This window comes from Camelus dromedarius, chromosome 5 (assembly GCF_036321535.1).
Source record: "Camelus dromedarius isolate mCamDro1 chromosome 5, mCamDro1.pat, whole genome shotgun sequence".
Taxonomy (NCBI): Eukaryota; Metazoa; Chordata; class Mammalia; order Artiodactyla; family Camelidae; genus Camelus; species Camelus dromedarius.
In genome coordinates this window covers 4,902,292-4,930,264 of record NC_087440.1, presented here as the reverse complement: position 1 = coordinate 4,930,264, position 27,973 = coordinate 4,902,292, and the positions used below count along the sequence as shown (strand labels likewise).

Below are 27,973 nucleotides of genomic sequence, written 5' to 3'. Positions count from 1 at the left end.
GGACCAAAATATCAAACATGGTGAGGGTGACAAACCCTGGGCTAACCTTACCTGGACTCCTGATGCTGTTACACAAGTTGAGGGTGAGGTCATCCAGGATCCTGGAGAGGGACGCAAAATCTGCCAGCTTGCATGCGTGGGGATCATCGGAATCTGCTGCAGTCATCTTTTAACTTAGCTTTGTCAGCATTTTTAATACCTTGGAAAAATGGATGCATACAAATTAAAAAACAAGTCTCAGAAAAAAATCAATGGAATAAAGCTACTATTTCAGGGGCTACCCCTATATGTTCAATATCAACTAGATATGATGTTCCTCAATAGTAAGATGGCTACCCCTATGTATTCAATATCAACTAGATATGATGTTCCTCAATAGTAAGATGACTACATATCTCTAGTTATAAAATAGACACAAAAAATAATATTAACCAAAGCCTATTTTGTTTAGATTCTCCTAAATGCTTCTAGCACCAATTCCCCACCAAAAAGTGTCTCTTCGGTGTTTTTTCTGTAAATTAAAAATAACGGATATCAAAAATAGTCACAGCGCTGTGGAAAGTCAAACCGAAATTTTCCTGAAGCCTATTTGTCCTCTTGGCCCATTACTCTCTTCCAGGAAGCCAGAGTTTCGGATCATTACAAGGAGAAAAGAAGGAAATGAATTAACGTCCTGGCACAGCATTTTGATACATTATGTAATAGGGAAAATGTGTCTGCTTGTTTGTCTATGCTTCAGAAAACGGTATTAACTTCAAAACTATCCTCAGCACACTTGTACGCCCGGGGGCACAGCCAGTCTCTTCAGTGCTCACCAACAGCAAACAGCTCCACGCCTTCATCCTTGAGTTGCTCTGACGGGGCCTCAACATCATCAGTGATGAGAACACCAATTTTTCAAGCTCGAGGCCTCATGCCAGCTTGGGTCTTGAAGCTCTGTTGGCGAATGCAGTTCAAAGCCATGTCTAGTGGGATTTTTAAAAGAGAAGGCCGTCACATAGTTATTCAGCCACAAGCTCTGACCACAAGCAAGAGCTCCAAGCGCGCCAGACACTTTTACTCACCTGTGAGGGTCCTGCCTCCTTTGTGAGGTAAATTCGCCACAGCCTGCAACAAGCTCGTCTCGTCTCCATAAGCATTTAAGTGCCCCTGTAATAGTAAGGTGAATTCAAAATATCTAAGGGATATACACAGGAATCATTACAAACAAAACAGTTCAAAATATGTATTTATAAAAATGGTTAAGTCAGAAAGCGTAAGCTATCACGACAGAGCGCTGCCCAAGTGGAAGTATAAAGGGTATTCCCAATTCAGAAGATTAGATTAGAATGAGGACACTAATAGGTAGAATCATTTTAGCAGGAACTAGATAGGTAAAAATCATGTGCTATTTAGGCATCCTATCTAACCATTATAATGTAATTCATTACAGAATCAGTTTCAGACATTTACAAAGGAAGCAGATGTATTAAAATCGCCCTTTAAAACATTACACACTTTCCCCCCAAAATTATCATTTTGTACCTGTCGTGCCTGATCCTTACCTAAGCTTCCCCTCTCCTGTCTTGTAATCTGGGAGAACTGTGATGTGTGTGGTCTGGGGCTGAAGCCGCTTTAACCCAGTGGAGGTGACTGTGGGTGGCACTTTGGCCACCAGATGTCTCCTGCCCCCACGGGGGTGATACACAACACGGTAGCTGACGACGTTCCCAGGTGCTGGTTTCCAGGTGACTCTCGTGTTTTGTTTCTTCATCCACCTTCAAGGTTTATCAAATCTTCCAACACTGTGAGATAAAAGGAAGATGACAATGTCACACCAGGTGAAAGAGTTTATGCCCGCCCCCCTCATTTATGTGAAAAGACGCTATCTAGTTTCTTTAGTGTATACACTATTCTGTTACTTAGCATTGTGATCTCTCATAAATTCAGGATGGCGTGTGAGCCTAATCTCAGTGAGATCACAGTAAGTTGTTTTCTCTTTATCTGGCTGGTAACTAAAAAATGGAAGTAAACATTGCAAGGATTTCCTATTTGCATTCCAGAGACTTTAGTAAAGAAAACATCCATTTCTGGAGAGAAGCTTTTAGAATTTTTATTATATTTCCATTTGTAAAGAATTCCCATAGCAAACACATTGAGGGGAATACTAAAAATTACGAATACAGGGTCAGAAATACTACTTGAGTCTTTTCAGAAAAAGGTACAATGAAGAAATGACTAGTCAGAGTGTCTGTAGTTAACTCTATCCTTTGTGATTGCCATGAACATGTAAGACTATCGACACAAAGGAACAGGAAACTCTGACACAGAAAAATACCTCAAGGGCCCTGGAGATAAACTGCGATATGCCGAGTGGCTGTAGGAAGCACTATATGTAAAAAGTGTTTGATTAATATATAAACAAAGTATTTATTAAGTTACATTTTAATAACAACCAAAAACAGGTGACCAAATCCACAAATAGCCAATCCATCCCTTTTTTCATACATAATTAGAGCCTTATATAAGCAGGAGCATTTCATTCAGTTCAGGCATCTCAGCATTCAGAGGTCATAAGCATCTTCTATATGGAGACTAAGCTGAAGAAAACACTGGGAAGAACTTTTCTTGATTCTAAAAGACATTTTCATGCTCAAACAGGCAAGGACCACTCAAAACAACTAAAAAAAATCCTGAAAAAAATTTAAAAAATATATATACACATATATATGACCATTTTTCAGACACTGGACACCAGGCAGCACAAGACTGGGACCCCTGAGCGACGAGAAACAAATGAGAACGAGTCTGACCACTGCCCTGACTCACTGCTTAAAGTGCGTTCCCAGCCCCAGTACAGGAAGGAGGACCCAGATGGAGCCTGGTGGTCTCCCGTAATTGAGGCGGTGGTTTTTTGAGTCTGTGCAGTCCAAGGCACTTAGAATTCACAGAGCCAAGTGCTGCAGAGGAGACGGAGTTACAGAGGAAACGTTTCCTTGCGTCTTGAACCCAGTACTGATCAAGGCACAGGAATGAAGACACTACCAAAAACCACAGGAAGAACCACCTGAAAGGAGCAGAAGGAACAACTCCTGGAGCTCACGCAGGGACAGAAACGTCCCCCCCCCCCCGCCAGAGTACAACACCTCACAGTCCCCAGAACATTATATAAAGCACTAAGGAGGTTACTGCCCCAGGAGGGGAGCAAAATGAGCCCTAAACTAAAGGTTTCTCTGGTCTAGCGCTAACACTTTAAAAGAAAGCTTCAAAAATATCAAACTGTCTCCAAATGAGTTAACTGCATCCCAGAACAAAGCTTAAGGATATTGAGAAGAACATAAAAATAGCTGGCACCCAATAAAGCAAAGCTCGTATTGTTTGACTTCTAATAAGAATACCAGGAATGCACGGAAAGAAAAAAATAGGACCCATATTGTGGACTGAATGATTGTGTCTCCCCGATATCCCTATGTAAAAGCCTTAACCGCCAATGTGATGGTATTTAGACCTTTGGGGAAGTTATTAGTATTAAATGAGGTCCTAAAGGTAAGGCCCTGACCTGATGGAACTGGAATCCTCATAAGAGGCAGAGGAGGCATTAGAGAACTTGTGTGCTCTCTCTATCTCTCTGTCTTTCTGTCTCTCTCTGTCTCTCCCCACATGCACAGACTGAGGAAAGGCCATGTGAAACCAAATTCTGTTAGAACTTTAAGCTGGACTTCTAGCATCCTGAACTGTGACAAAATAAATTTCTTGTTCAAGCCACCCAGTCAACATTATTTTATTAGGGCCCTAGGAGGTAAGATACCCATAAGAAGAAGAAAAATGAATCAATAGAAACAGAACTAAAAACAAATGTATGGTTACCGGTCAGGGGGTGGATAGTGGGAAGGGATAAATTGGGAGCTCAAGGTTTGCAGATACTACTATACAAAAAAGAGATAAAAAACAAGTTTTTACTGCACAGCAGAGGGAACTATATTCAATGTCTTGTCATGACCTACAATGAAAGAGAACATGAATATGAATCTATGTGTGTATACGGATGACTGACTTACTCCGCTGCACACCAGACACTAGTGCAACATTGTAAACTGACTATACTTCAATTTTTTAAAAAGGAACACCGATGGGGCTTTTTGTGTAGACCTACACCTTTGGAAACGCCTCATAGGGTAACTATGTGGTTTCCTTTCCTCGCAGAACTACATGTTAGATCTGTGGGAAAGAACAAGACAGAGCTGGTAAATAAACTATGAGAAACCTAACAAGCTCTTGTATCTTAGGTGCTGGCATATCCCAACAATCAGTACTGCTCCAGGGTGTGATAAGCTTAGGAGTAAACATGATTTGAACCTAATACATGTTCAGAGAGTGTCTAAAATTCAGAACCAGGCAGATCTATCGTCCCTGACCCCAAATACGTAATAGTCCTAAAGTAAATTGCTTGAGAAAATTGGATCCCAAAGATTACAGGTGAGGAGTTTTTGAAGTGTGTCCACGTTCCACTGGAGATCAAAGAAGCCCAATTTTTAAAAGAATTATGAACTGACTGACATGACAACTGCTGACTGAGCAAAAATTCTTTTTCAAAGGGCTTTCCTGAAGATTACGACTCAAACACTGGAGGAGCGAAGGTGATGGGGTGATGGGCAGTGGAAGGAATCAGAACATGTGAAATTCCTACAAAATGTATTGACTTAACCAATTTTGCCTATGTTACACAATACTTTACACTTAAAAGAAACTGAAGTCGAAATAACATATATGACTTTACACTAAAAAATTATTCAAAAGGGACACTAAATAGCTATTATAACCATATTCCATATGTTAATGATAGCAGAAAAAATATTAACCATGCTAAGTAAACACAAAGAACATATAAGAAAGATTCCAACCAAACCTCTGGGGGTGAAAAATACAGTATCTAAGATGAAAAATGCACAGGATGGTATTAACAGCAGATTAGAAACTGCAGGAAAAAATATTAATAAACTTGATGGCATGATAATAGAAACTATCCAAAAGGAAACACAAGGAAAGAAAAGAAAACTAAATAACAGCACGACAGTGAGCTGTGTGGTAACTCCAGGCCGACTAACAGATGTAGAACTGGAGCACCTGGAGAAAGTAGGGGTAGTAAATAAAATATTTGAAGAAATAATGGCCTCAGTGCCATACTGCCCAAGACAATATACAGATTCAATACAGTGCCCATCAAATTACCAACGACATTCTTCACAGAGCTGGAACAAGAAATGTGAAACTATGTATGGAAACACAAAAGACCCCGAACACTCAAAACAATCTTGAAAAAGAAGAACAGAAGTGGGGGAATCATTTTCCCTGACTTCAGACTGCACTACAAAGCTACAGCAATCAACAGTATGGCACTGGCACAAAAACAGACACATAGACCAATGAAACAGCATAGAAGGTCCAGAAATAAACCCACCCACTTATGGTCAATTAATCTACGGCAAAGGAGGCAAGAATATACAATGGAGAAAAGACAGTCTCTTCAATAAGTGGTGCTGGGAAAACTGGACAGCTACCTGTAAAAGACTGAAATTAGAGCATTTTCTAACACCACGTACAAAAATAAACTCAAAATGGATTAAAGACCTCAATGTAACACCAGATACTATAAAACTCCTAGAGCAAAACATAGGCACAACACTCGCAGATATACATTACAGAAATACATTTTTTGAACCAGCTCCTGGAGAATTGGAAATAAAAGCAGAAATAAACAGATGGGATCTAATTAGACTTCAAAGCTTTTGCACAACTAAGGATACCATCAACAAAATGAAAAGACAACCTACGAAATGGGAGGAATATCTTTGCAAATGATGTGACTGACGGAGACTTATTTCCAAAATATACAAACAGCTCATACATCTTAATATCAAAGAAACAAGAAACCCAATCCAAAAATGGGCAGAAGACCTAAACAAGCAATTCTCCAATGAAGACATACAAATAGCCAACAGACACATGAAAAATGCTCAGCATCACTAATTGTCAGAGAAATGCAGATCAAAACTACAATGCGATATGACCTTACAGCAGCCAGAATGGCCATCATTGAGAAGTCTACAAATGACAGATGCTGGAGGGGGTGTGGAGAAAAGGGAACCCTTCCACACTGTTGGTGGGAGTGTAGATTGGTGCAGCCACTATGGAGGACAGTATGGAGGCTCCTTAAAAAAATGAAAATAGACCTACTATGTGATCCAGCAATCCCACTCCTGGGAACTTATCTGGAGGAAAATAAAATTCAAAAAGACACATGCACCCCAATGCTCACAGCAGCAATATTCATGATAGCCAAGACATGGAGACACCCCAAATGTTCAGTGACAGATGACTTGATAAAGAAGATGGAACACTACTCAGCCACACAGAAAGAAGAAAATAATGCCATTTGCAGCCATACGGACGGACCTGAAGACTGTCATTCTAAGTGAAGTAGGCCGGAAAGAGAAAGAAAAATGCCATATGACATCATTTATATGAGGAATCTAAAAAATAATAACAATAATAATAAGGCCACCAGTGTACTAATTATCATTTTGACTTCTTGAATACGTGTAAGCACATCTGACTGTCCTTTATGATTGGATTACCATATTCTTATTTTGTAGTTGGGTTTATTCCTTTAATAACTATGTAAGTTTAAAAACCTAATCTCTTCTCAGAATCAGTACATACATGTAAACTAAAAAAAAGTTACAGTATACCGTATCTATGTATCTACATGCAATATAATGTGTATGTGCAGTCAAACTGTAGTAATTCTACCTAATAAAACTGGAAAAGGAAGGGGAAAAAAACACAGACATACAGGTCAATGAAACAGAATAGACAGCCCAGACATAAACCCACAAACATTCGGTCAATTCATCTTCGACAAAGGAGGCAAGAACATACAGTGGAGTAAAGACAGTCTCTTCAGCAAAGCATGTAGGGAAAACTGGACAGCTGCATGTAAATCACTGAAGTCAGAATACTCCCTCACACCCTACACAGAAGTAAATTCAAAATGGCTTAAAGACTTAAACATAAGATAACGCACTATACATCTCTTAGAAGAAAACATAGGCAAAACATTATCTTACATACATCTCAGCCATGTTGTCCTAGGGCAGTCTACCGCAGCAATAGAAATAAAAGCACAAATAAACAAACAAATGGGACCAAGCTGAATTTATCAGCTTTTGCACAGGAAAGGAAATCATAAGCAAAACAGAAGGACAACCTATGAGATGGGAGAAAATATTTGCAAAAGATGAGACTGACAAGGGTTAATTTCCAGAATACAGAAACAGCTCACACAACTGAATAACCAAAACACCACCCAATTCAAAAAATGGGCAGAAAATTTAAACCAGCATTTCTACAATGAAGACATACAAATGGCCAGCAGGCACATGAAAAAAGGCTCAATGTTGCTAATTATCAAACAAATACAAGTCAAAACTACAATGAGGTATCATCTCACACAAGTTAGAACAGCCATCATTCAAAAGTCCACAAAGGATAAATGCTGGAAAGGCTGTAGAGAAAAGGGAAGCCTCCTACATTGTTGGTGGGAATGTAGTTTTGTGCAGCCAATGTGGAAAACAGGAGGGAGATTCCTCAAAAGACTAAAAAGACACTTGTCAAAAGCTTTTAATCTCGGGGACAGGCTAACAAGCTCCCAAAGGCCCAGGCCTCGCCCGTTATCCTGCCCCAGGCCGCCTGTGCCCCACAGGGTTCGGGGCGGCCTCCGCTCCCAGGGCAGGTCCACCTGCGAGGGAAGGCCACGGCCTCAGGGCCAGTCGGAGGTGGTCCGGAGCGGTCCAGCGCCCTCCCATCTCCCGGGGCTGCTCCGACTTTCCCAAACCCGCTCATGAGGGGCGGCCAAGAAAGATGCGGGATTCAGTGACTACTAAACAACCGGGGCGGCGGCCGGGACCCGCCTCAGTGTCCTGACGGGACGCGCGGCCCGGACCTCACCCACGCACCCCGCCCTGTGCGCCTCCCCAACTGCACAGCCCAGCCCTCACCCGCCGGCTCCCCGACCTGCACGCCCCGACCAGCGCCCCCTTACCTGCTCGGCGACGGCAGCAGAGCGACAGCAAGCGGCGGGTGGCCGAGACCCCAGGCAGCGTTCCTCCTCCGGGAGCTGGCTCAGGAGCACCCGGCTCCCGCCCAGCATCCGCACGCTCTGGGCGCGCTCCCGCGTCCGCGCGGGTCGTTGCGCTCCCCTCCCCCTCCCGCCCTCCGCGCGGACGCTAGGCTCCTGCAGTAGGGTCCCGGCACCCAACTAGAATCACCACAGGTTCGGGCCAGGCCACACCCACCCCCAGGCCCACGCCCCCTGTCGCCGCCCCCCACTCAGTCACTGCCTCCCAACCCCCTGCCAGGCCTGGTCCCCGATGGATCCATTGATAGATTGATCTCACCAAGACAAGGCTCCTTCTCACACGGAAGTCTCCGCCCCTAGACTGCGCCCCACTAGGTCCTAAGCTACAGCCCCCGCAAACCAAGCTGACCTTTCATGCCTCACCCCAGGCCCCCCCACCTTACAGAGATAGTCCCCTCACCCTTCACCCCGGGATTACCCCCAACCCCTCAGCCGGGTGCCCCCACTCCAAGCGGCCCTCACCGTGGGCGGGACCCCCTAACCCCTCAACTGGGTCACTTCCACCCCTAGTGACCCCCTCACCCCTCAGCCTGTCCCCCTTCACCGCGGGATCCCCCACACCCAGAGTGCACCCCTAACCCAGCTGACCCCCTCACCCCTCACCTAATGGGGGCGGGGCTGTCCCGGCTCCGATCACCAGGGCGTCAACCGCCAGACAGGGATCCCGGGCAGCGTGCGGGCACACAGCCCTGTGTCCCAGGCTCCCAGGCCTAGGCGGGTGGGGCTGGAGGCCGTTCCAAATCCCACCCGGGCGCCCTGCCCCACCCCCGACCCCCTTACCCCCCCCCCCCCCGTCCAGTACCTCGTCTGAGCCGATGGGTCAGAGTGGTCCCGGGCTGCACACCGCCCGCCAGGGGGCGCTGGGTGGTTGACGGTGCTGCCGGGTGGGAGGGTGCAGCCCGGTCCTGGGATGGACAGCAGGCGGCAGCGGCGGCGGCAGCGGGGAGGGAGGCTGCCCTGGGAGAGCCAGTAGACTTGCTACCATCTCCCCCGCTGCCTGGCCTGGAGCAGCCTCTGCTACCCCAGCCTCCTGGAAAGAATTCCTCCCTGTCAGCCTGCTCCTAGGAGGCAGGCGCGGTGTGGTCAGGGAGGCGCAGCGGCCGCGGCGGTGGCCATAGCGGCGGATCAGACGGCTGGACTGGGGCTGCCCCATTCTACAGCAGGGATTCGATTAAAATTTCCTGCTGTCCCTACTCACACTTCAAGAAACCTGCCTCCCAGGAGCAGGCTGACCCCTACCCTGCGTCCCAGGAACCTGGGGCGGTAGAGGGCGCCACCAGGCCAGGCTGCAGGGGAGATGGGAGCAAGTCCACCAAGAGCATCTGGGACAAGGCCTTCTTTCCTCACAGCTGCTGCCGCCACCACCAATAATTACTCGACCCCTGACCACACCCCGCAGGCCTCCCAGGAGCAAGCTAACCACCAAATGTGTGTCCCTCAAAGGGGGGGGGAAGAAGATGCCCCCAGTCAAGCCAGGGCTCAGGGGACATGGGAACAAATCCAGGGGCTCACACCTGTCAGTCCCCCTTCCGCCTCAGCAGCCACCACTCCCTGACCAAACTGTGAAAGGATCCCCAGAGATGGCTGACCTGGGGATGTGCCTCCATTCAACCTGGGGCAGCAGACACTGCCCCCAGGGCAGGGCACAAGGAGTTGGGAGCAATTTCACAGGCTCACACAGGGTACCTCCCTTATCCCGCTTCCACAGCTGCCACGACTGCCTTCACCCCAGCTCCCTCACTGGACCAGCCAGGGCTCTGGGGAGCAGTCAGACCTAAAGATGAACCTGGGGCAGCAGAGGCCGCCCCCAGGTCAAACTGCAGGTGAGATGTGAGCAAATGACTGGCTGGTGAGGGGGTAGCCCCCCTCCTCCTCCCGCCACCACTACTGCTGCTGCCATCCTCCCAGCCCCCTGACCACACTGAGCCCCAGGTCTTACTAAAGTCAAATTGAGGGAAAATATCTTAACATAATAAAAACTATTTATAACGTCCCTACAGCCACCACAATAACCTACACTGAAAAGCTGAAAGCCTGTCTGCTAAAATCTGGAACAACACAAGGATGCCCACTCTCACCACTTCTATTCATTCAATATACTTTGGAAGCTCTAGTAGAGCAATTAGACAAGAAAAAGATATAAAAGACATCCAAATTGGAAGAGAAGAGGTAAAATTGTCACTATATGTGGATAGCATAACACTATATATGGAAAATCCTAAAGGCTCCACACAAAAACGACTAGAGCTAATAAAAGAATAGAGCAAGGTAGCAGAATACAACATCGACATACAGAAATCGGTGGCTCTTCATTACACATGAAAGTAATAATCCCTTTTAAAATTGCATCCAAAAAATTAAGACTCAGGAATAAATCTAAACTAGGAAGTGAAAGACTTACATGAGACCTACGAAACACTGACTAAGGAAACTAAAAGACGACTTACAGAAATGCAAAGATAGCCCATGTTCTTGCATTGGAAGAATTAATATTATGAAAATGGCCATACTGCCCAGAGCAAACTACAGATTCTTATCAAATCACCCAGGACATTCTTCACAAAACTAGAACAAATCATCTTAAAATTTATACAGAATCACTAAAGACCCAGAATGAACGAACCATCACTGAAGAAAAAGAATGAAGCAGAAGGAATAACCCTCCCAGATTGAGACACTACTACAGAGCTACAATCAAACCACCATGATACTGGTACAAAAACAGACCTACAGATTAATGGAACAGAATAGAGAGCCCAGACATAAACCCACAAACATTCGGTCACTTTATATTGGACAAAGGAGGCAAGAACATGCAATGGAGTGAAGACTTTAGCTTCAGCAAATGGTGTAGGCAAAACTGGACAGCTGCATGCATATCAATGAAGTTAGAATACTCCCGCACATCATTCTCAAAAATAAATGCAAAATGGCTTAAAGACTTCAGTAGAAGACAAGACACTACAAGTCTCTTAGAAGAAAATATAAGCAAAACATTATCACACATACCTCTCAGCAATATTTTCCTACAGCAGTCTACCCAAGCAATAGAAATAAAAGCAAAAACAAACAAACAAACAGGACCTAACTGAACTGACAAGCTTCTCCACAGCAAATGAAACCATAAGCAAAATAAAATGACAACCTACAGGATGGGAGAAAATATTTGACAAAGGCTGATTTTCCCGAATATAGAAACAGCTCACACAATTTAATAACAAAAAACAAACAACCCAATCCAAAAATGGGCAGAAGATTTAAACATACATTTCTCCAATGAAGACATACAAATGGCCAGTAGGCACATGAAAAAAAGCTCAGTATCTCTAATTATCAGAGAAATGCAAATCAAAACTCCAATGAGGTATCACCTCAAACTAGTCAGAATGGCCATCATAAATGATAAATGCTAGAGAGGGTATGGAGAAAAAGGAAGCCTCCTACACTGTTGCTAGGAAATGTAGTTTGGTGAAGCCATTATGGAAAACAGTATGCAAATTCCTCAAAAAACTAAAAACAGACTTACCACATGAACCAGCAATGCCACTTCTGGGTATATATCCGGAGGAAACTCCAATGTGAAAACATACCTCCATCCTAATGGTCACAGCACCACACTATACAACAGCCGAGACATGGAAGCAACCTACATATAGCAACAGATGACTGGATAAAGAAATTGGGGTATTTTTATACAGTGGAATACTATGCTGCCATAAAAAAGAAGAAAATAATTCTATTTGTGGCAATGTGGATGGACCTAGAGAACATTATTCTAAATTAAGCAAGCCAAAAAGAGAAAGAACAATACCATATGATATCACTCATATGTGGAATCTTAACAAAAAAAAAGAAAAAAAGGAAAAAGAAAGAAAAAGGACACTATGAACTCATCTACAATACAGAAACAGTCTCGTACACATAGTAAACAATCTCATGGTTACCAGGCAAAGGGGGTGGGAAGGGATAAATTTGGGAGTTTGAGATTTACATATGGTAGCCACTATGTATATTACATATATATATATAAAACATATATAGGCTTAAAAATATTTTTCTTCTGTATATCACAGAGACCTACCTAAGTTCAATACCTAGTAATATCCTATAATGGAAACACCGCTACAGCCACCGCCTTAGGAAGCAAGAGAAGAAAGGAAAGGAGAGTCAGTTACCCCAGGCTAGAACCCAATCCTTTGGAAGTCCTTGCTGGTGCCCAAACACTGTCCACTGAGGGCACTGCACCCTCTTCTAAGGAGAAGGCTGACTTGAGGACGTGCCTCCAGGGAACCTGGGGCAGCAGAGGCCGCCCCCAGTCCAGGACACGGGGGAGATGGGAGCAAATCCACAGGCTGGCACAGAGCAGCCCCCTTTCTCCTGCCCTCGCAGCTGCCACCACTGCAGTCTTCCCCGCTCCCTGACCAAATCGTATAGGCATCCAGGAAGCAGGCTGACCTAAACAGATGAGTCCTGCAACCCTGGGGCAGCAGAAGCTGCCACAAGGCCAGGCCCCTGGGGAGATGGAGATAAATTCAAGGGCTTGCACAGGGCAGCCTCACTCCCGCCCCCACCCCCTGCACCCTGACCTCACCATGCCAGCCTCCTTGGAGCAGAATGACCTATAGACTTGGAACCAATGCTCCTGGGGCAGCCAGGCCAACCCAAGGCCAAGCCACAGGGGAAGATAGGAGCAAATGACTGGCTGGCAAGAGGTAGCCCCTCTCCTCCTGCCACCACTACTGCTGCTGCCATCCTCCCAGGCCCCTGACCACACTGAGCCCCTGGTCTTACTAAAGTGGGTATGTAAGGAGAGGGAACATATCTCAACATAATAAAAGCGATTTATGACAAACCTACAGCCAGCATCATACTCTACACTGAAAAGCTGAAAGCCTGTCTGCTAACATCTGGGATAAGACAAGGATGCCCATTCTTACCACTCCTATCTTACCACTCCTATTTAATATAGTATTGGAAATCCTAGTAGAGCAAATAGACAAGAAAAAGAAATAAAAGAGATCCAAATTGGAGGAGAAGAAGTAAATTTCTCACTATGTGGATGACATAATACTATATATGGAAAACTCTAAAAGCTCCACACAGAAACAACTAGAGCTAATAAAAGAATTCAGCAAGGTAGCAGGATACAACATCAACATACAGAAATCAGTGGTATTTAAATACATGAAAGTAATAATCCTTTTTAATATTGCATCCAAAAAAAAAAAAAAAAGACTCAGGAATAAATCTGACCCAGGAAGTAAAGACTTACATGCAGAGACCTACAAAACACTGCACAAGAAAATTAAAGAGGACTTAAAGAAATGAAAGATAGCCCACATTCTAGCATTGGAAGAATTAATACTGTGAAAATGGCCACACTGTCCAGAGCAACCTACAGATAAAATGCAATCCCTATCAAATTACCCAGGACATTTTTTCACAGAACTAGAACAAAACATCCTACACTTGATACAAAATCACTACAGACCCAGAATTTCCAAAGCATTACTGAAGAAAAAGAACGAAGCAGGAGGAATAGCCCTCCCAGACTTCACACACAGCCACAGAGCCACAATCAAACCACCATGGCATTGGTACAAAAACAGACCTATGCATCAACGGAACAGAATAGAGCGCCCAGACATAAACCCACAAACATTCCATCAATTCATCTTGGACAAAGGAGGCAAGAACATACAATGCAGTCAAGATCGTCTCTTTAGCAAATGGTGTAGGCAAAACTGGACAGCTACATGCAAATCAATGAAGTTAGAATACTGCCTCAAACCGCACACAAAAATAAACGCAAAATGGCTTCAAGAATTAAACATAAGAAAAGACACTACAAACCTCTCAGAAAAAAACATAGGCAAAACATGGTCTGTCATACATCTCAGCAATGTTCTCCTAAGGCAGTCTACCCAAGCAATAGAAATAAAAGCACAAATAAACAGACAAATGGGACCAAAGTGAACTCATAAGCTTTTGCACAGCAAAGGAAAACATAAAACAAAATGACAACCTATGGGATGGGAGAACGTATTTGCCAACGATGCGACTGACAGGTTTAATTTCCAGAATATAGAAGCAGCTCATACAACTTAACAACAACAAAACAAACAGCCCAATCCAAAAATGGGCAGAAGATCTAAACCAGCACTTCTCCAATGAAGACATACAAATGGCCAGCAGGCACATGAAAAAAGGCTCAACGTGGCTCATTAACAGAACTGCAAATCAACTCTCCAATGAGGCATCACCTCACACCGGTCAGAACGCCCAGCATTCGAAAGTCCACAAAGGAGAAATGCTGGAGAGGCTGTGGAGAAAAGGGAACCCTCCTACACTGCTGGTGGGAATGTAGTTTGGTGCAGCCATTGTGGAAAACAGTAGGCAGATTCCTCAAAAGACTAAAACTAGACTTCCAAAAGCTTTTGATCCCAAAGGTAGGGTGACCCGCTCCCAAAGGCCCAGGCCTCGCCCGTTATTCCGCCCCAGGTCGCTTGTGCCCAGGAGGGTCCAGGGCGGCCTGCAGTCGCCAGGCAGGTCGACCTGTGCGGGAAGGCCGTGGCCTGAGGGCCGGTCGGAGGTGCTCCAGGCCCATCTGGCGCCCTCCCACCTCCCGGGGCTGCTCCCGCTTTCCCAAACCTCCCTATGAGCGGCGACAGAAACGAGGGGGCTCAGTGACCACGAATGTGCGGGGCGGGTGTGGGGGGCACCACGAACCAGGGCGGCGGCCCGGACCAGCCTCATGGTCCTAACAGGCCCAGACCTCACCTACGCACCCCGGCCCGGGCGCCTCCACAACGCAGCCCAGGCCTCACCCGCCGGCTCCCCGACCTGCGCGCCCCCACCAGCGCCCCCTTACCTGCTCGGCGGCGGCAGCGGAGGCGACGGCCCGCGGCGGCCCAGACCCCCAGGCCGCGTTCCTCCTCAGCGAGCCGGTCCAGGAGCGCCCGGCTCCCGCCAGCGTCCACAGGCTCTGGGCGGGCTCCCGCGTCCGCGCGCGCCCCTCCTCCTACAGCCCGCAGCGGGGAACCTCGGCCTGGTTCTGCTGCAGTGCAGAAACTTGGTGGCTGGGGCCGAGTGGGGCCAGGCGGGTCTGGGTGGTGGGGGAGCACACCCTGGGGCTGGGCCTGGGCTTGGCAGGGTCCCCATCGGCAATGCCCCCACCCCGTCACTGACCGGCCTGGCAGCCAACTAGATCCAATACAGGCATTGAGCCAGGCCACACCCCCAAGCCCCTCTCCCCTTGCTAGCCTCCCCACACCTGCTTGCCTTCCCCCCACGCCAGCCAGGCCTGTCCCCAGCCAAACCCCCAATACGTGGCTCCTTACCTCACATCAAGGTCCCAGCCCCCACACTCTGCCCAGCTTGGTCCTACCCTATGGCCTCCACACCCCAAGCTGACCCCTCATGCCTTACCCAGGGTCCCCCCAGCATCCCAAGATCATCCCTTCACCCCTCTCCCCAAGATTATCCCCCACCCCCAGCTGGATCCCCTTAACTCCGAGTGCCCCTCACACTTCAGTGGGGACACTTCCAATCCAAGTGGCCCCTCACCCCTCAGCCTGTCCCCCTTCACCGCGGATCCCCTGTCTCTCTGAGTGCACCCCTATCTGGAGCTGACCCCCTCACCCCCACCCTGCTGGGGGCGAGGCGGTCTAGGCTCTGGTCACCATGGCGACAGCCGCCAGAGGAGGATCTGGCATATTGTGTCTGCACAGCACTGTGTCCAAGGCTCCTGGGTGCAGTGGGCCGGGCTGGAGGCTGTTCCAGTTCCCGCCCAGGTGCCCTGCTGCCCATGCCTTGTGCCATGTCTCAGTCAGGTGGTCAGGGTGTCCTGGGCTGCTTGCCGCTGGCCTGTGGGCCTTGGGTGGGTGATGGCACAGTTGGTGATCCGGACCCCCCCCAGAGCGGAGGCCCTGGGCCCAGGGTCCTGTGGGGGTAGGGAGGGAGTAAGGTGCGGCAGAGCCCTAGGATGGAGAGCAGACGGTGGGCTGTGTGCATGGCCTGGGCTAGGCCCAGGTGGGTGCGGTGACCCTGTTCGTTTTAGCCCGGGAAGAGGGAAGAGGGGCAGGAGCTTTGAAAGTGTCCACATTAGGAACCCAAAGCTGGAAAGCAACGGGGGCAACTGCACTGGCCAGGCCACGTTGGCACCCGCCAGGATGCTGGTCCCTCACATCCAGGAAGACTTGACCACTGATAGGCCAGTGAGACATCCTCCTCCAACACCCCCCCCCATAGTGTAGTTTACAGGCAACTGAAGGGACTTTGACAGGTAATTTTAATCACCAATAACTGTTACTTTCTCTGTGGGAGATCAGGTCCACAGTCATGGTGAACATGGCAGGGGTCCTGCCCGAACTCCAGCCTGGGGCAGAGGAGGACCTGTCCAGAAACATCCTCTTACCTCTCACCAAAAGGCACTGGACCTAGAAAAGCATAAACTTGACTCCCTTTTAGATCTGTTCCTTTTCCTTTAACCCTGTGCCTTGTGTTTTGGGCTTAGTCTTGCTAGCTCTGCACCTTTTGTAAAATACTGTTGCCTTTAGCCTGAAATACACAGGAGAGCCTATTCTTGGGGCTCTGACCTGTAAGGATATTAACACTTTTACACTCCTATAAAGATAACACATTGCAGAATAGAAAGTAAGTTTGTTTTGTTGGAGGTTTTACAGGAGCACCATGAGGGGACCCACGTGGACAGCTGCAGGAACAAAGGATTCCAAGAAGAAAGAAATCCTGCACCAAGAAGTCTGCAACAACCAACCACACCCCCTCCCCTTTTTTGTATAAAAGGAGCCTGAAGTCTGACATGGGGAAGTTGGTTCTCCAGGACACTAGTCTGCCATTATCTTGGTCTGCTGGCTTTCCAAATAAAGTCTCTATTCCTTGCCCCAATACCTTGTCTCCCAATTTATTGGCCTGTCGTGCGGTGAACAGAACTCAGTAACAGAAACAGGAATTGCATAAAGTAACATCTTAGAATTTCTTTTAAACCTCCTCCATACTGAAGTTCCAAAATGCCACCTTTGCCTAAGGGAGCGAAAGGGAGTGAACGCTGGGGCTCTGAATTCAGCACGCCTGCCACAAATCCAGCTCTTGCCTCAGTTTCTTAAACTCTAAAATGACAAACCCATTTCCTGAGGCTGTGGAGTACTGGATGGAACACGCAGGTAAACAGCGCTCAGTTCAGAGGTGGCGCTGAGCAGGAATAGCTGGCGCTGTCGCCCCGGCTGTCCCCCCATCAGACCGCTCATTCCGCACATTTAGTCTCGGAATCCAAGTGATGGGGACACCGAAACCGGTCTGGGCAAAGGCTGGCTCACACAGCGCCTTGGGTTGCGTTGTTCAGCTGTTTTCAGGCTCGACAGCAATGACAGGGCAACGGCCCCAGGTCCAGTTCCTGACCCCTCCACCCACCTGGAATCCCGCTCGGCTCCAGCCTCCTGCTCTGGGCCCCGGGAACAGCGGTGCCCCCCCCTTTTCGGATGCTCACAGGATGGACTTAGGGCCTCACAAACTGTCGCCATTTTACCATGAGGATCCCCAGCCCTCACCTCCCATCTCATTCACATCCGCGTCTTCAGTGATTCTGTCAAAAAAGTCACATGGAATGAAAACACACCGTCCTGTGTTTTCTGTACTTTAAAACGGGAACGGACAGGCGGGTGGCTCTGAGGTCGCTTTGCTGGTCCCAGGGAACTGTCAGCTCAGGAGGAAGGGCATCTGCCAACCTGCCTCCTTGGCGCTTGTGCTGCGTGGCCCAGGGTCACGAGGGCTGGCCTGACCCCAAGAGGGGCGTCTCTTCACGCATCCCTGGGTTCCTTCATGCCCCCCGGTGGGGCCCAGTTCTCTGCCCCGAGGACTGGTCTGAACAACGCGCACCACGTTGTCTGAGGATTAGCGGCTCTCCCTCGGAGGGGCGGCTGGGTTTCGGAAGATTCCCAAAAAGGAGGTACTTACAGCCTGTTTCATCTCTGCGGAAGAGTGATTCTCATTTTACCAGAATACTGCCAACGAACTTTTTTTCTTTTTTTAATTAACTAATTAATTTATTTATTTATTCAATAGCAAAAATGGGTTTATTTGGGACCAGCAGAGAATTACAGTTTGGGGTCTGCTGTCATGGTGAGCGACACGATTTCAAAATGTAGAATAGCCAACGAACTTTAAAATGCTGTGTTTTTTTTGTTTGTTTTCTTTTGTGACACATGTACACATTCTTTTTAAACGTAAGAAAATCATTTCTATTGTCTTTTGAAAAAGCGCAGCAAATCCTGACACACATTTTAGTTAATATTTAACTATGTAGGGAGACAAACAATAATGACGTGATTGAACAGTGAAAAAGTCCGTCTGCCTGCCAGGAGTTTTGGACCCCAAATCAGAGCACATGTAGGGCGGCCCCTAACCAGAAGAGGGAGTTAAGGTCAAATGAGGAAAAGGGTGAATGGCCAGCCAGCCATGAGTCCATCAGAAAGAAATCAGCATTTCCTGTTAAAACGGCACCCACAAAATGACACCCCACGACGCCAGTCTATGTGCAAAGCTCCGCGCTAAGTGCTAGCAGAAAGGTAACACTTTGCGACCAGTTTTTTTGACAGCCAGAAGGAAAAAAAAAAAGACAGGAGAACCAGGTCTGTTTTTCACTGAACACAACACAAACCTGAAATGTCCCTTTAAGGCACAGAAAATGAGTCTTATTTTGACCACGATTACAACTTTTGACTCAGAGCCTCTCTGTGGCTTGGAGACTGCTGTTTCCTTCAGAGGTAAGTTATAAATTAACCAGCCCTACGTTCCTTCAAGACCAGTAAGTCTCCTGCTCTGAGCTGATACGGAATGTTTTTCCCCTGGAATGATGTGTGTCCAGTTAATCATCCTCCCTCCGTCGTCTTTTAACTTCACCTGAACGTGTGGATACACCTGCCGCACCTCCAGCCACGTCAGTGTGACGTGGTTTCAGTGGAAGGACGCGACAGCACTCCAAGCCCTGGAGGGAGACAGAGGGGGCTGCCTGTCCACCGGCCAGCGCAGGTGCCGCCCCCTCCGGGAAGCGCAAGGTGCCCGCAGCACCCAGCTGCTGCCCCTGGGCCCAGGGTGGTGTCGGGACCCCGTCCGTCTCAGCAAGATGCTCTGCTGGAGAGAAACCAAGGGGAAGGCACACGTCTAGACAGACAGCCGGGAAGACGCGCCGATGCTACCACAGGACGTCTGCTTTCAGATGCTCTCCAGTGACTTAATCAGCACTTGTTAGGAAATGCATTCCCTCAGCAACAGACTACAAATCCAAGTTAGGGGAGTCAAGTCACTCGGCACCCTCAATATTTCTCCCCGTTAACGTAATTCTTTCCTACTCAGTTAAAATGCAGGTGGCACTGGAACGCGACATGGACAGAACAAAACGGTCCTGAAACCTTTCAGGGGCCATGAAAACAGGGACCAGCACTTTATCTGCAAATCATCCAGCATGAAATGAAGGGCGCGGGTTTATCAGCCAAGTGTACACACCACCTCAGAGCTGAAGGTGAATCTTAGAATTCACAAGCTCCTTTCAAAGGATGCCCATCGGCTGAGCCAACATCATAAATCGGCAGAGTGAGCAGCAAAGGGGCCCCCGAGCACAAGGACGTGTGTGGTGAGGACGCCGGACCCCTGAGGCCAAGGCCACATTTGCCTCTTTTCAAGGTATTTCGAATTGAGACTGAGTCTAATTTCCCAAAGTTAAAAAAAAATTAAGTTTCAGTGATTTTAAACATTCCAAGTCTGCTTCCAAGAGCAAGGGAGCCGTGGTGCTGAGCCGGGGGGAGGCACGAACAGGTCACGCACGTGCCAAGCTTGACTTCGGGGCGGTGATGCCCAGCTGCTGTGCTCGGGGCCGGCGAGGAACAGGCACGGTCCAGGCTCAGTGGGGCATCGCCAGCTGCTGGACGTGGCCCGGGACGCGGCCAGGGCAGGTAGGCTGCTTTGATCAAACGCAAAGGCAACAGCGCAGATCCGCCCCGGGAGCCGCCCTGGTCCTCCCTCCCCTCCGCCCTGGATTCTCCAGTTCACTACTTCCCTCACCCGTCCTGTCTGTCCCCCACGCAGGGCTGTATAAACTCACACACCCCGAGCTCCTCCAGGGGTAGGAAGGCAGGACATTTCTGCCAGAAGGGGGCGAAAGGGGCTGCGCCCACCGCCCGTCCTGACTGGAACCAGGCGTAAAGGGCTGAGGGCAGGGGAGCAGGGAGGAGGCTTCACTCTTCATCCAGGACTCCGCCGCTGGGACGGCCACCCTGGCTGCGCCGTCTCCTTCCTGGGCCCGGCCGCCTGCTCGCGGGGGGCGTGGAGGTGAACAGCATCCAGGCCTTCAGGTGGCCCCGGTCTCTTTCTGGATTCATTCTGCACCGTCCACACTGTAGTCTAGGACTGACCACGTAAAGAGGTCACCCGAGAGAATCTAAAATCCAACAGGCGATGATTTATTCACTACAAAAAGAACGGGGTAAGAGAAAAATGTCCAAGTTTTCTTTTCACTGATTTCATTTGTATTTGGTCATTTTCACTCAGAATTCTGCCTGTCGGCTCCTCTTTCAGGATGAGACGTGCGTGTGCGGCTGCGTATGTGCATGATCCCTTAGGAACTTTATTTGGTATAACTTCACATTTTTGGTATATAGAAATAATTTTATTTTCATACGGTAGCACTGGAGACATACAATCATTATTATTTCCTAGAGTGTGCAATATATATAAATTATTCACATTAAAAAATTTAAGAACAGAAAGCCTCATATGCAGGAGGTATTTAGAAATGTGTACCTAATTCTGAGTCGATGTTTTGACAGTGTTCGTCACCAGCTTTATAAATCTGAATGGACGCGATGATGCACAGTGGGACAAAGTACACGCAGGGGTCACTCCAGACACCTAGCTCAGTATACGAGTAACTCGCTCTTCACTTTGGCCATTGGGATTCCAGGTACCGAGGCACATCTGGGTCTGAGAGATGCTTCCAGAAGTACCTTTATGACACTGGCATTTTAACCATTTCTGTTTCTCCTATTCTCCTTTATAGCGAGGGGTCCTCTTCTCTTTAAAAGCAAGAAGGCCTTCAAGTCTGTCTTTTGTTGGAATAGTCTAAGACAAACAAAACAATGCGCCATCTATGTCGAAAAGTAAAAACAACTGCAGAAGATTAACAAGGCTACCGCGCTTCTAAGGGAACCTAATTAAAAGGCAACCTAAATGGTGACGTCTAGCAGTCAGCTGCACAATGCCAGTTATGGGAGCGTATTTATCATCCTAACTCCAAACGCTTATTGTCCCATTTCACGTATACTTTAATAAAATTAAGATTTTACTTTTTAGACAATTTTAGGTCCATAAAAAAAACTGAGCAGGAAGTTCAGAGTTCCCGTGTACTCCCTCCGGGCCCCTCACTGCTCCCCCTGTTATTAACATCCTGCATTAATGTGGCACATTTCTTACTATTAATGAACCAATATTGATGCAGTATTAGTAAGTAAAGTCCATAATTTACATCAGGGTCTACTGTGCGTATATCCCATGGATTTTGACAAACGCAGAATGTCGTGCGCCCACCACTGCAGTACCACAGAGAACAGAATAGTTTCACTGCCCTAAACGTCCCTGATGCTCCACCACGTCACCCCTGACTCCCCGCCCCTGTCGTCTTCTCCAGAATGACAAACAGTTGGAATCACATAGTATGCAGCCTCTTAGGACTGAAATCCTTCACTAAGCAGCATGCAGTTAAGGTTCCTTCACGTCCTTTCGTGGCAGGATAGCTCTTTCCTCTTACTGATAAGTAACGCCCCACTGTACGGATATACCACAGTTCGCCCATTCACCTAGTTGTTTCCAAGTCTGGCAATTATGAATAAAAGCGCTGTAAACACCGGTGTGCAGGCTTTTGTGTGGATGTAACTTTTCAACTAATTTGGGTAAATATGTAACAGCAACATCACTAGATCATGTGGTGAGACAACGGCTTTGTGAAGAAATGGCCAAATTGTGGCGTCTCGTTTTTCTTTGTCGTTCTTAACGACATATGATGTAGAGCATCTTTTCCTATAGTTATTTGCCATCTGTGCATCTATTTTGGTGAGGTATCTGTTCAGACCTTACCCCCACTTTTTAACAGGTTATTTTCTCATTGTTGAGCTTTAAAAGTTCTCTGTGTGTCTTAGATACGTCCTTCATCAGGTCTGCTTTACTAAGATTTTTCTCCCAGTCCGTGGCTTGTCTTTTTATTCTCTTCACAGTGTCTTTGCAGAACAGAAGTTGTTAATTTTAATAAAGTCAAACAACAAGATTTTTCTTTCATGAATTATACTTCTGGTGTTTTTTATAAAAAGCCATTGCCAAGCTCAAGGTCTCCCAGAATTTCTGTCATCTTCAAGAAGTTTTATAGTTTTTCATTTCACATTTAGGTCTATGACCCATTTTGAGTTAATTAAAACACATTAAAAATTTGTTTATATATATATATATTACTGAAGTATAATCAGTTTATAATGTTATGTCAATTTCTGGTGTACAGCACAACACAACACTTCAGTCATATAGGAAAATACATATATTTGTTTTCATATTCTTTTTCACCATAAATTACTACAAGACATTAAATATGGCTCCCTGGGCTAAATAGTGATTTTGAGTTAATTTTTGTGAAGATTCATTCTTTTTTTTTTTTTTTTTTTTTTTTTTTTGGTAATTGTCCAGCTGCTGCAAATGAAGACAGTCTTCATTTTCAAGACTATCCTTCCTCCACTGAATTGCCTCTGCTTCTTTGTCAAAGACCAGTTGACTATTTTTGTATGAATCTACTTCTGGGCTCCCTATTCTGTTCCACTAATTAGTTTGTTTTTTCTTTTGCCAGTACCACACTTCCTTGATTACGGCAGCTTTACAGTAAGTCTTGGAGCCAGGTAGTGTAACTTCCCCAATTTTTTAGTTTTTCAATATTGCGCTGGCTAATCTGGGTCTTTGGACTTTCTGTATACACTTTAGGATTGGTTTGCAAATATTAACAAAGCAACTTGCTGGAATTTTTATTGGGATTGCGTTGAATCTATGACCAAGTTGGGAAGAAGTGACATCTTAATGTTGAATCTTATTATCCATGAATATGGGCTTTCTATTTATGTAAATTATTTCTTTGTAAAGTTATTTCTTTATTAAATTATTTGTTTTTTTTTAATCAGAGTTTCGCAGATTTCCCCCTATAGATCTTGTACATATTTTGTTAAGATTTATATCTAAGCATTTTTTGTGTGACCTAATATAAACTATGTTGTGTTTTTTATTTCAAATCCCAAATTCTTCACTGCTGGTATACAGGGAAGCAACTGACTTTCGTATATTAACCTTGCATCGTGCAATCTTGCTCTGCCTGCTTGTTAGTTATGGTGGGTTTTTTCTTGATTCTTTGGGATGTTCTACATGGACAAGTACATCACTTACAAACAGTTTACATCTTCCGTCCCAATCCATATATCTTTTATTCCTTTTTCTTCTCTTTTCACATTAGCTAGGACTCCTAGCAGATGTTGAAAAGGAGTGATGAGAGGGAACATCCTTACAATGTTTCTATTCATTAAGTAGGTTTTCTGTAGAAGTTCTTACAAAGTTGGGGAAATTCCCACCTAGTCATAGTTTGCTGAGAGTTTTTATCATGAATAAGTATTGAATTCTGTCAAATGCTTTTTCTGCTTGTTGATACAATCATATGATTTTTCCTGTTTAGCTTGCTGATGTGATGAATTAAATAAATTTTTGAGTGTTGAACCAGACTTGCATATCGGGAAAAAAAAATCTCACTTGGTTGTGGCATATAATTCTTTTTATACATTGCTGGATTTAGCTTGCTAATATGTACATGTATTTATACTTTTTTGGGGGGTTTGCTAATATTTTATTGAGGATTTCTGTATCTACATTCAGGAGAGGTAATGTTCTATAGTTTTCCTTTCTTGTAATGTCTTTAGTTTTGTTATCAGGATAATACTGTCCTCATGGAATAAGTTAGGAAGTACTCCTTCTGCTTCCAATGTCTGGAAAAGACTACAGAGAACTGGTATAATTTCTTCCTTAAATGTCTGGTAGAATTCACCAATGAAACCACCTGGGCCTGGTGCTTCCTATTTTGGAAGTCTGTTAGTCATTGCTGCAATTTCTTTGACAAACATAGGACTATTCAGATGAGCTATTTCTCCTTTGGTGAATTTTGGTATACTGTGTCTTTCAAGGAATTGATCCATTTCCTCTAGGCTATGAAATTTGTGAGCATATAGTTGTTCACAGCATTCCTTTATTATCCTTTCAATGTCCATGGGATCAGCAGTAATGATCTTTCCTGTATTTCTGATATAATTTTTATCTGCTGCCTTTTTTCCTTGATTAGCCTGACTGGAAACTGTCAATTTTATAGATCTTTATGAAGAACCAATTTTTGGTTTTGTTTTTTATCTATTGTCTATTTTCAATTTCATTGCCTTCTGCTCTGAAGTACTACTGATAGTCTTCTGCTGACTTTGAACTTAATTTGCTCGTCTTTTCCCCACCTTCATTAAGGTAGGAAGTGAGTACTGATTTCAGATCTTTCTTTTCTGACACACGCATTCAATGCTATAAATTTCTCTCGAAGCACTGTTTTTGATGCATTCTCACAAATTTTGATAAGTTGTATTTTCATTTTGATTTAATTCAAAATGTATTTTAATTCCCCCTGAGGCTCCCTCTTTGACACACATGTTATTTAGAAGTGTGTCGTTTAACCTTATTAAAAAGGTTACTTCTCATCATCAGTAGGTGGGATTTTCCATCTATCTTGCTGTTACTGACTTCTAGTTTAATTCCACTGTGGTCTGACAGAACACTTTGCATGATTTCTGTTCCCTTACACTTGATAAGGTGTGGCCAGATATGCTTTTAAAATTTTTCTTCAAACTCTGAGGTTGTCCATGTGTAAGAGGCTGGTAATTTAGTTCATCCATGGCATGTGCTCATCAATGACAGGTGGTAATTTACATATACAGACCAGGCGCAGAGCACACTCTGGCTACTGCTCCTAATTTATGATGCTGCCATGCCTAAGTGGGAGCTGACACCGTTTCCAATTCTCAGGAAAGGTAGAACAAAATTCTTCTGCTACTTTAGATGCCCTTAAACAAAGTTATATCCTCCATTTAAAAAAAGGATGGAAGAAAGGAAGGGAGGAAGGAAGATTTGTTCCTCTACAGAAAGCCTTATTCATTTGTGTACAAAAAAGAAAACTGTGTACATAGTTGAATGAGTGAACTTTCAGGGTAGGAGGAGAGGCTCAGAACGTCGGGAAAAGCCAATGTGTCTCCAACACCAATACTTCCCAGCAGGCACGTGCTCACTGCCGCCTTCTTCTCACCTCTCCACGCTGGCGTGAGGGTTCAAGGCCACACCCACAAAATACAACATGAGTCAGAGAGACAGCTACAGCATGAATGGTACTAACTTAATTATTCTAAGAGTTTTCTGAACTACAGAGGCAGGAGTCATCAGCATGGGCAACAGAATCAGTGTAAGAGCTGTTAAGTCAAATAGCAGAAACAAGTAGTTTTAACTCATCTGTATGGTTCCAGGATAGGCACGAGTGCCACCTCGCTCAGCGATCCATAATGCAGCTGACTTACACGGAGGGAAGGGCTGTCCTCACTGAACGTGACTGTGTGATATACCTGAGCGTAGCACGCTTCTTCGATGGCTAATCCTGTGACCAGATCGACCTGAGGATAAAAAGGTGCGTCGTTTCAGCAATAAGAATATGGTATCCTCAATATACACATAAATTCAAGCTGAATAACCTTATTCTAAAAGAACAGACTCTTTCAGTGTAATCAGAAGTATGACCAGCATGAGAAACTCTGGAGCCAGGCCGCCTGGGTTCAAATTCTGACCCCACCACACGGGAGCTGCGAAGCCCTCCTACACAGCTGCAGCCTCAGGGCGGCTAATTACAGTAGGTACCAGCTGGGGTTACTGCAAGGGTCGAATGAGTTCTTCCAGGTCAAGTCTTCATAAAGTACAATTTATATATATATGGTCTGCACATAGTGGGGTCATAGTGGGTCTTTGCTATTAATATTGTTACTGCTATGTAAGAATTAAAAAAAAACAATCAAATACTTTGTAAATGAAAAATATATATTTATTGCTAATGAATTCAACCTCCTTTAACGCTGTGGAGGCCATGAAGATACCGTGGCCTCTGGGTCTGCAAGGAAGAAGTATCTTCCTTCAAAATGCTCAGAATATTCAGAACTTCTTATGATAATAAAAAGCCCAGTGTAAGGGGGAGGGTGGAGCTCGGTGGCAGAGTGCCTGCTTAGCGTGCACAGGGTTCAATCCCTGGTGCCTCCATTGAGCAAATAAACCTAACTACTGCCCCCTTCCCCCAAATAAATAAAAGTAATTAGAAAAAAACAAAAGCCCAGTATAATTGGGTACCCGCATCACCCCCTTGCCCTGCCTCCTCCTCCCCCCGCCTGGGGCCTCTGCCCCTTCGGAGCCATCTCTCTGGGGTAACCCGGGGCCCCTACAGGGCTTCTGTGTGTCCTGCTGCAGAAAGCACGCGGAGAACTTAAAGATGGTCTCCATCTTTAGGAGGAGCTTTGAGTTAGGAAGCTCTCCTTGGGACAGTACTTAATGATACTGGTGCTGAGAATACACAGAATGCCCCTTTCCTTTGGTTTTCTATGAACTACTAGCCAGTAAACCGCTCCATGAACTCAATGGCAAAATCAGCGGGAGTCAGCGAGACAACTGAATTCCGGGACTATGATCCTGAAGCAAAACAGCTATACGCGGAACGAAATCAGTGATGCAGCGAGAAGGAGCCTCAGACGCTCTCAGTAGCAGCTGCAGCAAACAGCTCTACCTCAGACTATTAACAAAATAACGGTTCACATCAGTTAAATCTCCACCACCTATTCCAACAAAAACCCCAAGCCTGAGGCACTCACCTCCATCCCTTGATTAATTGCTAACTTTGCCACTCTCATTGCAACAGGGCCCTAAAATGCAAACAGGTTTTAATTATTATTTACGCAAATCATGTTGTACATCTCAGTAAAATTCAGGAATTCCCTTTGCTGGATCCATGGCATAGAAGCAACAGTGGTTGTAAGACAGTGGATGGAAGTTTTATTTTCGGAGATTTGCAAGGTCTTAAGGAAACAGCAGTGGTCACATTCTGTTGCAGCAGCAGGTGACCCGGAGTCCACAGCACGCTGTGACACAGAAAACTGCACGCAGGTGGTGTGTGTCCAGCAGAGGGCTTTTCCCTGTTCAGCAAATCTCCTTACAAGTTAGTTAAGCAGGTAAGAGGAGATAAAGAGCTTGGCACAGCACCACACCCATCAGTGTACGACAGAAGCCGGCGAAGGGGCTGACCTACTGACTAACGAGGGGCTCAGGCAGCATCCGTTTCGGGCACTGGATCTGTATCTTTCTTCCCTGGGCATCAGTAACCAACCACGATGACACCTTATTAAGATGTGTCCTCCCACAGCACACAAACGCTCAAGGTCCAAATAGGTCCTTCAGGACGTGTGAGGGTCACAGAGAGAAAAACTGGAAGTCCTCTGTGAGAAGGGACACATTACTTTTGTCTTAGAAAACCGCCATCCTCCAGATGGAATCCGGTTATTTGATCACATTTTAAATTCCTAAAAGTTGTTTACAGGTGATGAATCAGAATTCAATGGCATATTTAAAAGCGTCTTTTGAATTAAAATGCAAGAGGCT

General features: G+C 45.9%; 1 protein-coding gene and 1 non-coding gene across 10 annotated transcripts in view; one reads left to right on the top strand and one right to left on the bottom strand.

The window, feature by feature from the left end:
* LOC116153395 (ubiquitin carboxyl-terminal hydrolase 3) overlaps positions 1 to 27,973 on the bottom strand; it is a 213,828-nt gene that overhangs the window by 121,253 nt on the left and 64,602 nt on the right. For 2 of the 9 annotated variants that reach the window (XM_064485519.1, XM_064485518.1), the window contains exons 1-5: positions 15,048 to 15,282; positions 1,545 to 1,784; positions 1,065 to 1,149; positions 816 to 965; positions 52 to 199 (exon numbers count right to left, since the gene is read on the bottom strand). In XM_064485519.1, coding sequence (XP_064341589.1) covers positions 52 to 166 — 115 coding nt within the window. In that variant the 5' untranslated portion in view covers positions 167 to 199; positions 816 to 965; positions 1,065 to 1,149; positions 1,545 to 1,784; positions 15,048 to 15,282. Of the gene's footprint in view, positions 1 to 51; positions 200 to 815; positions 966 to 1,064; positions 1,150 to 1,544; positions 1,785 to 8,080; positions 8,573 to 15,047; positions 15,292 to 25,860; positions 25,880 to 25,905; positions 25,954 to 27,189; positions 27,555 to 27,973 lie in introns of those variants that run through there. The other 7 variants (XM_064485513.1, XR_010380831.1, XM_064485514.1 and 4 more) reach the window with 7 other exon arrangements.
* LOC135321420 (small nucleolar RNA SNORA18) lies at positions 4,095 to 4,220 on the top strand. The gene has a single exon (XR_010381165.1). It is a non-coding gene; the product is annotated as a small nucleolar RNA SNORA18 (small nucleolar RNA).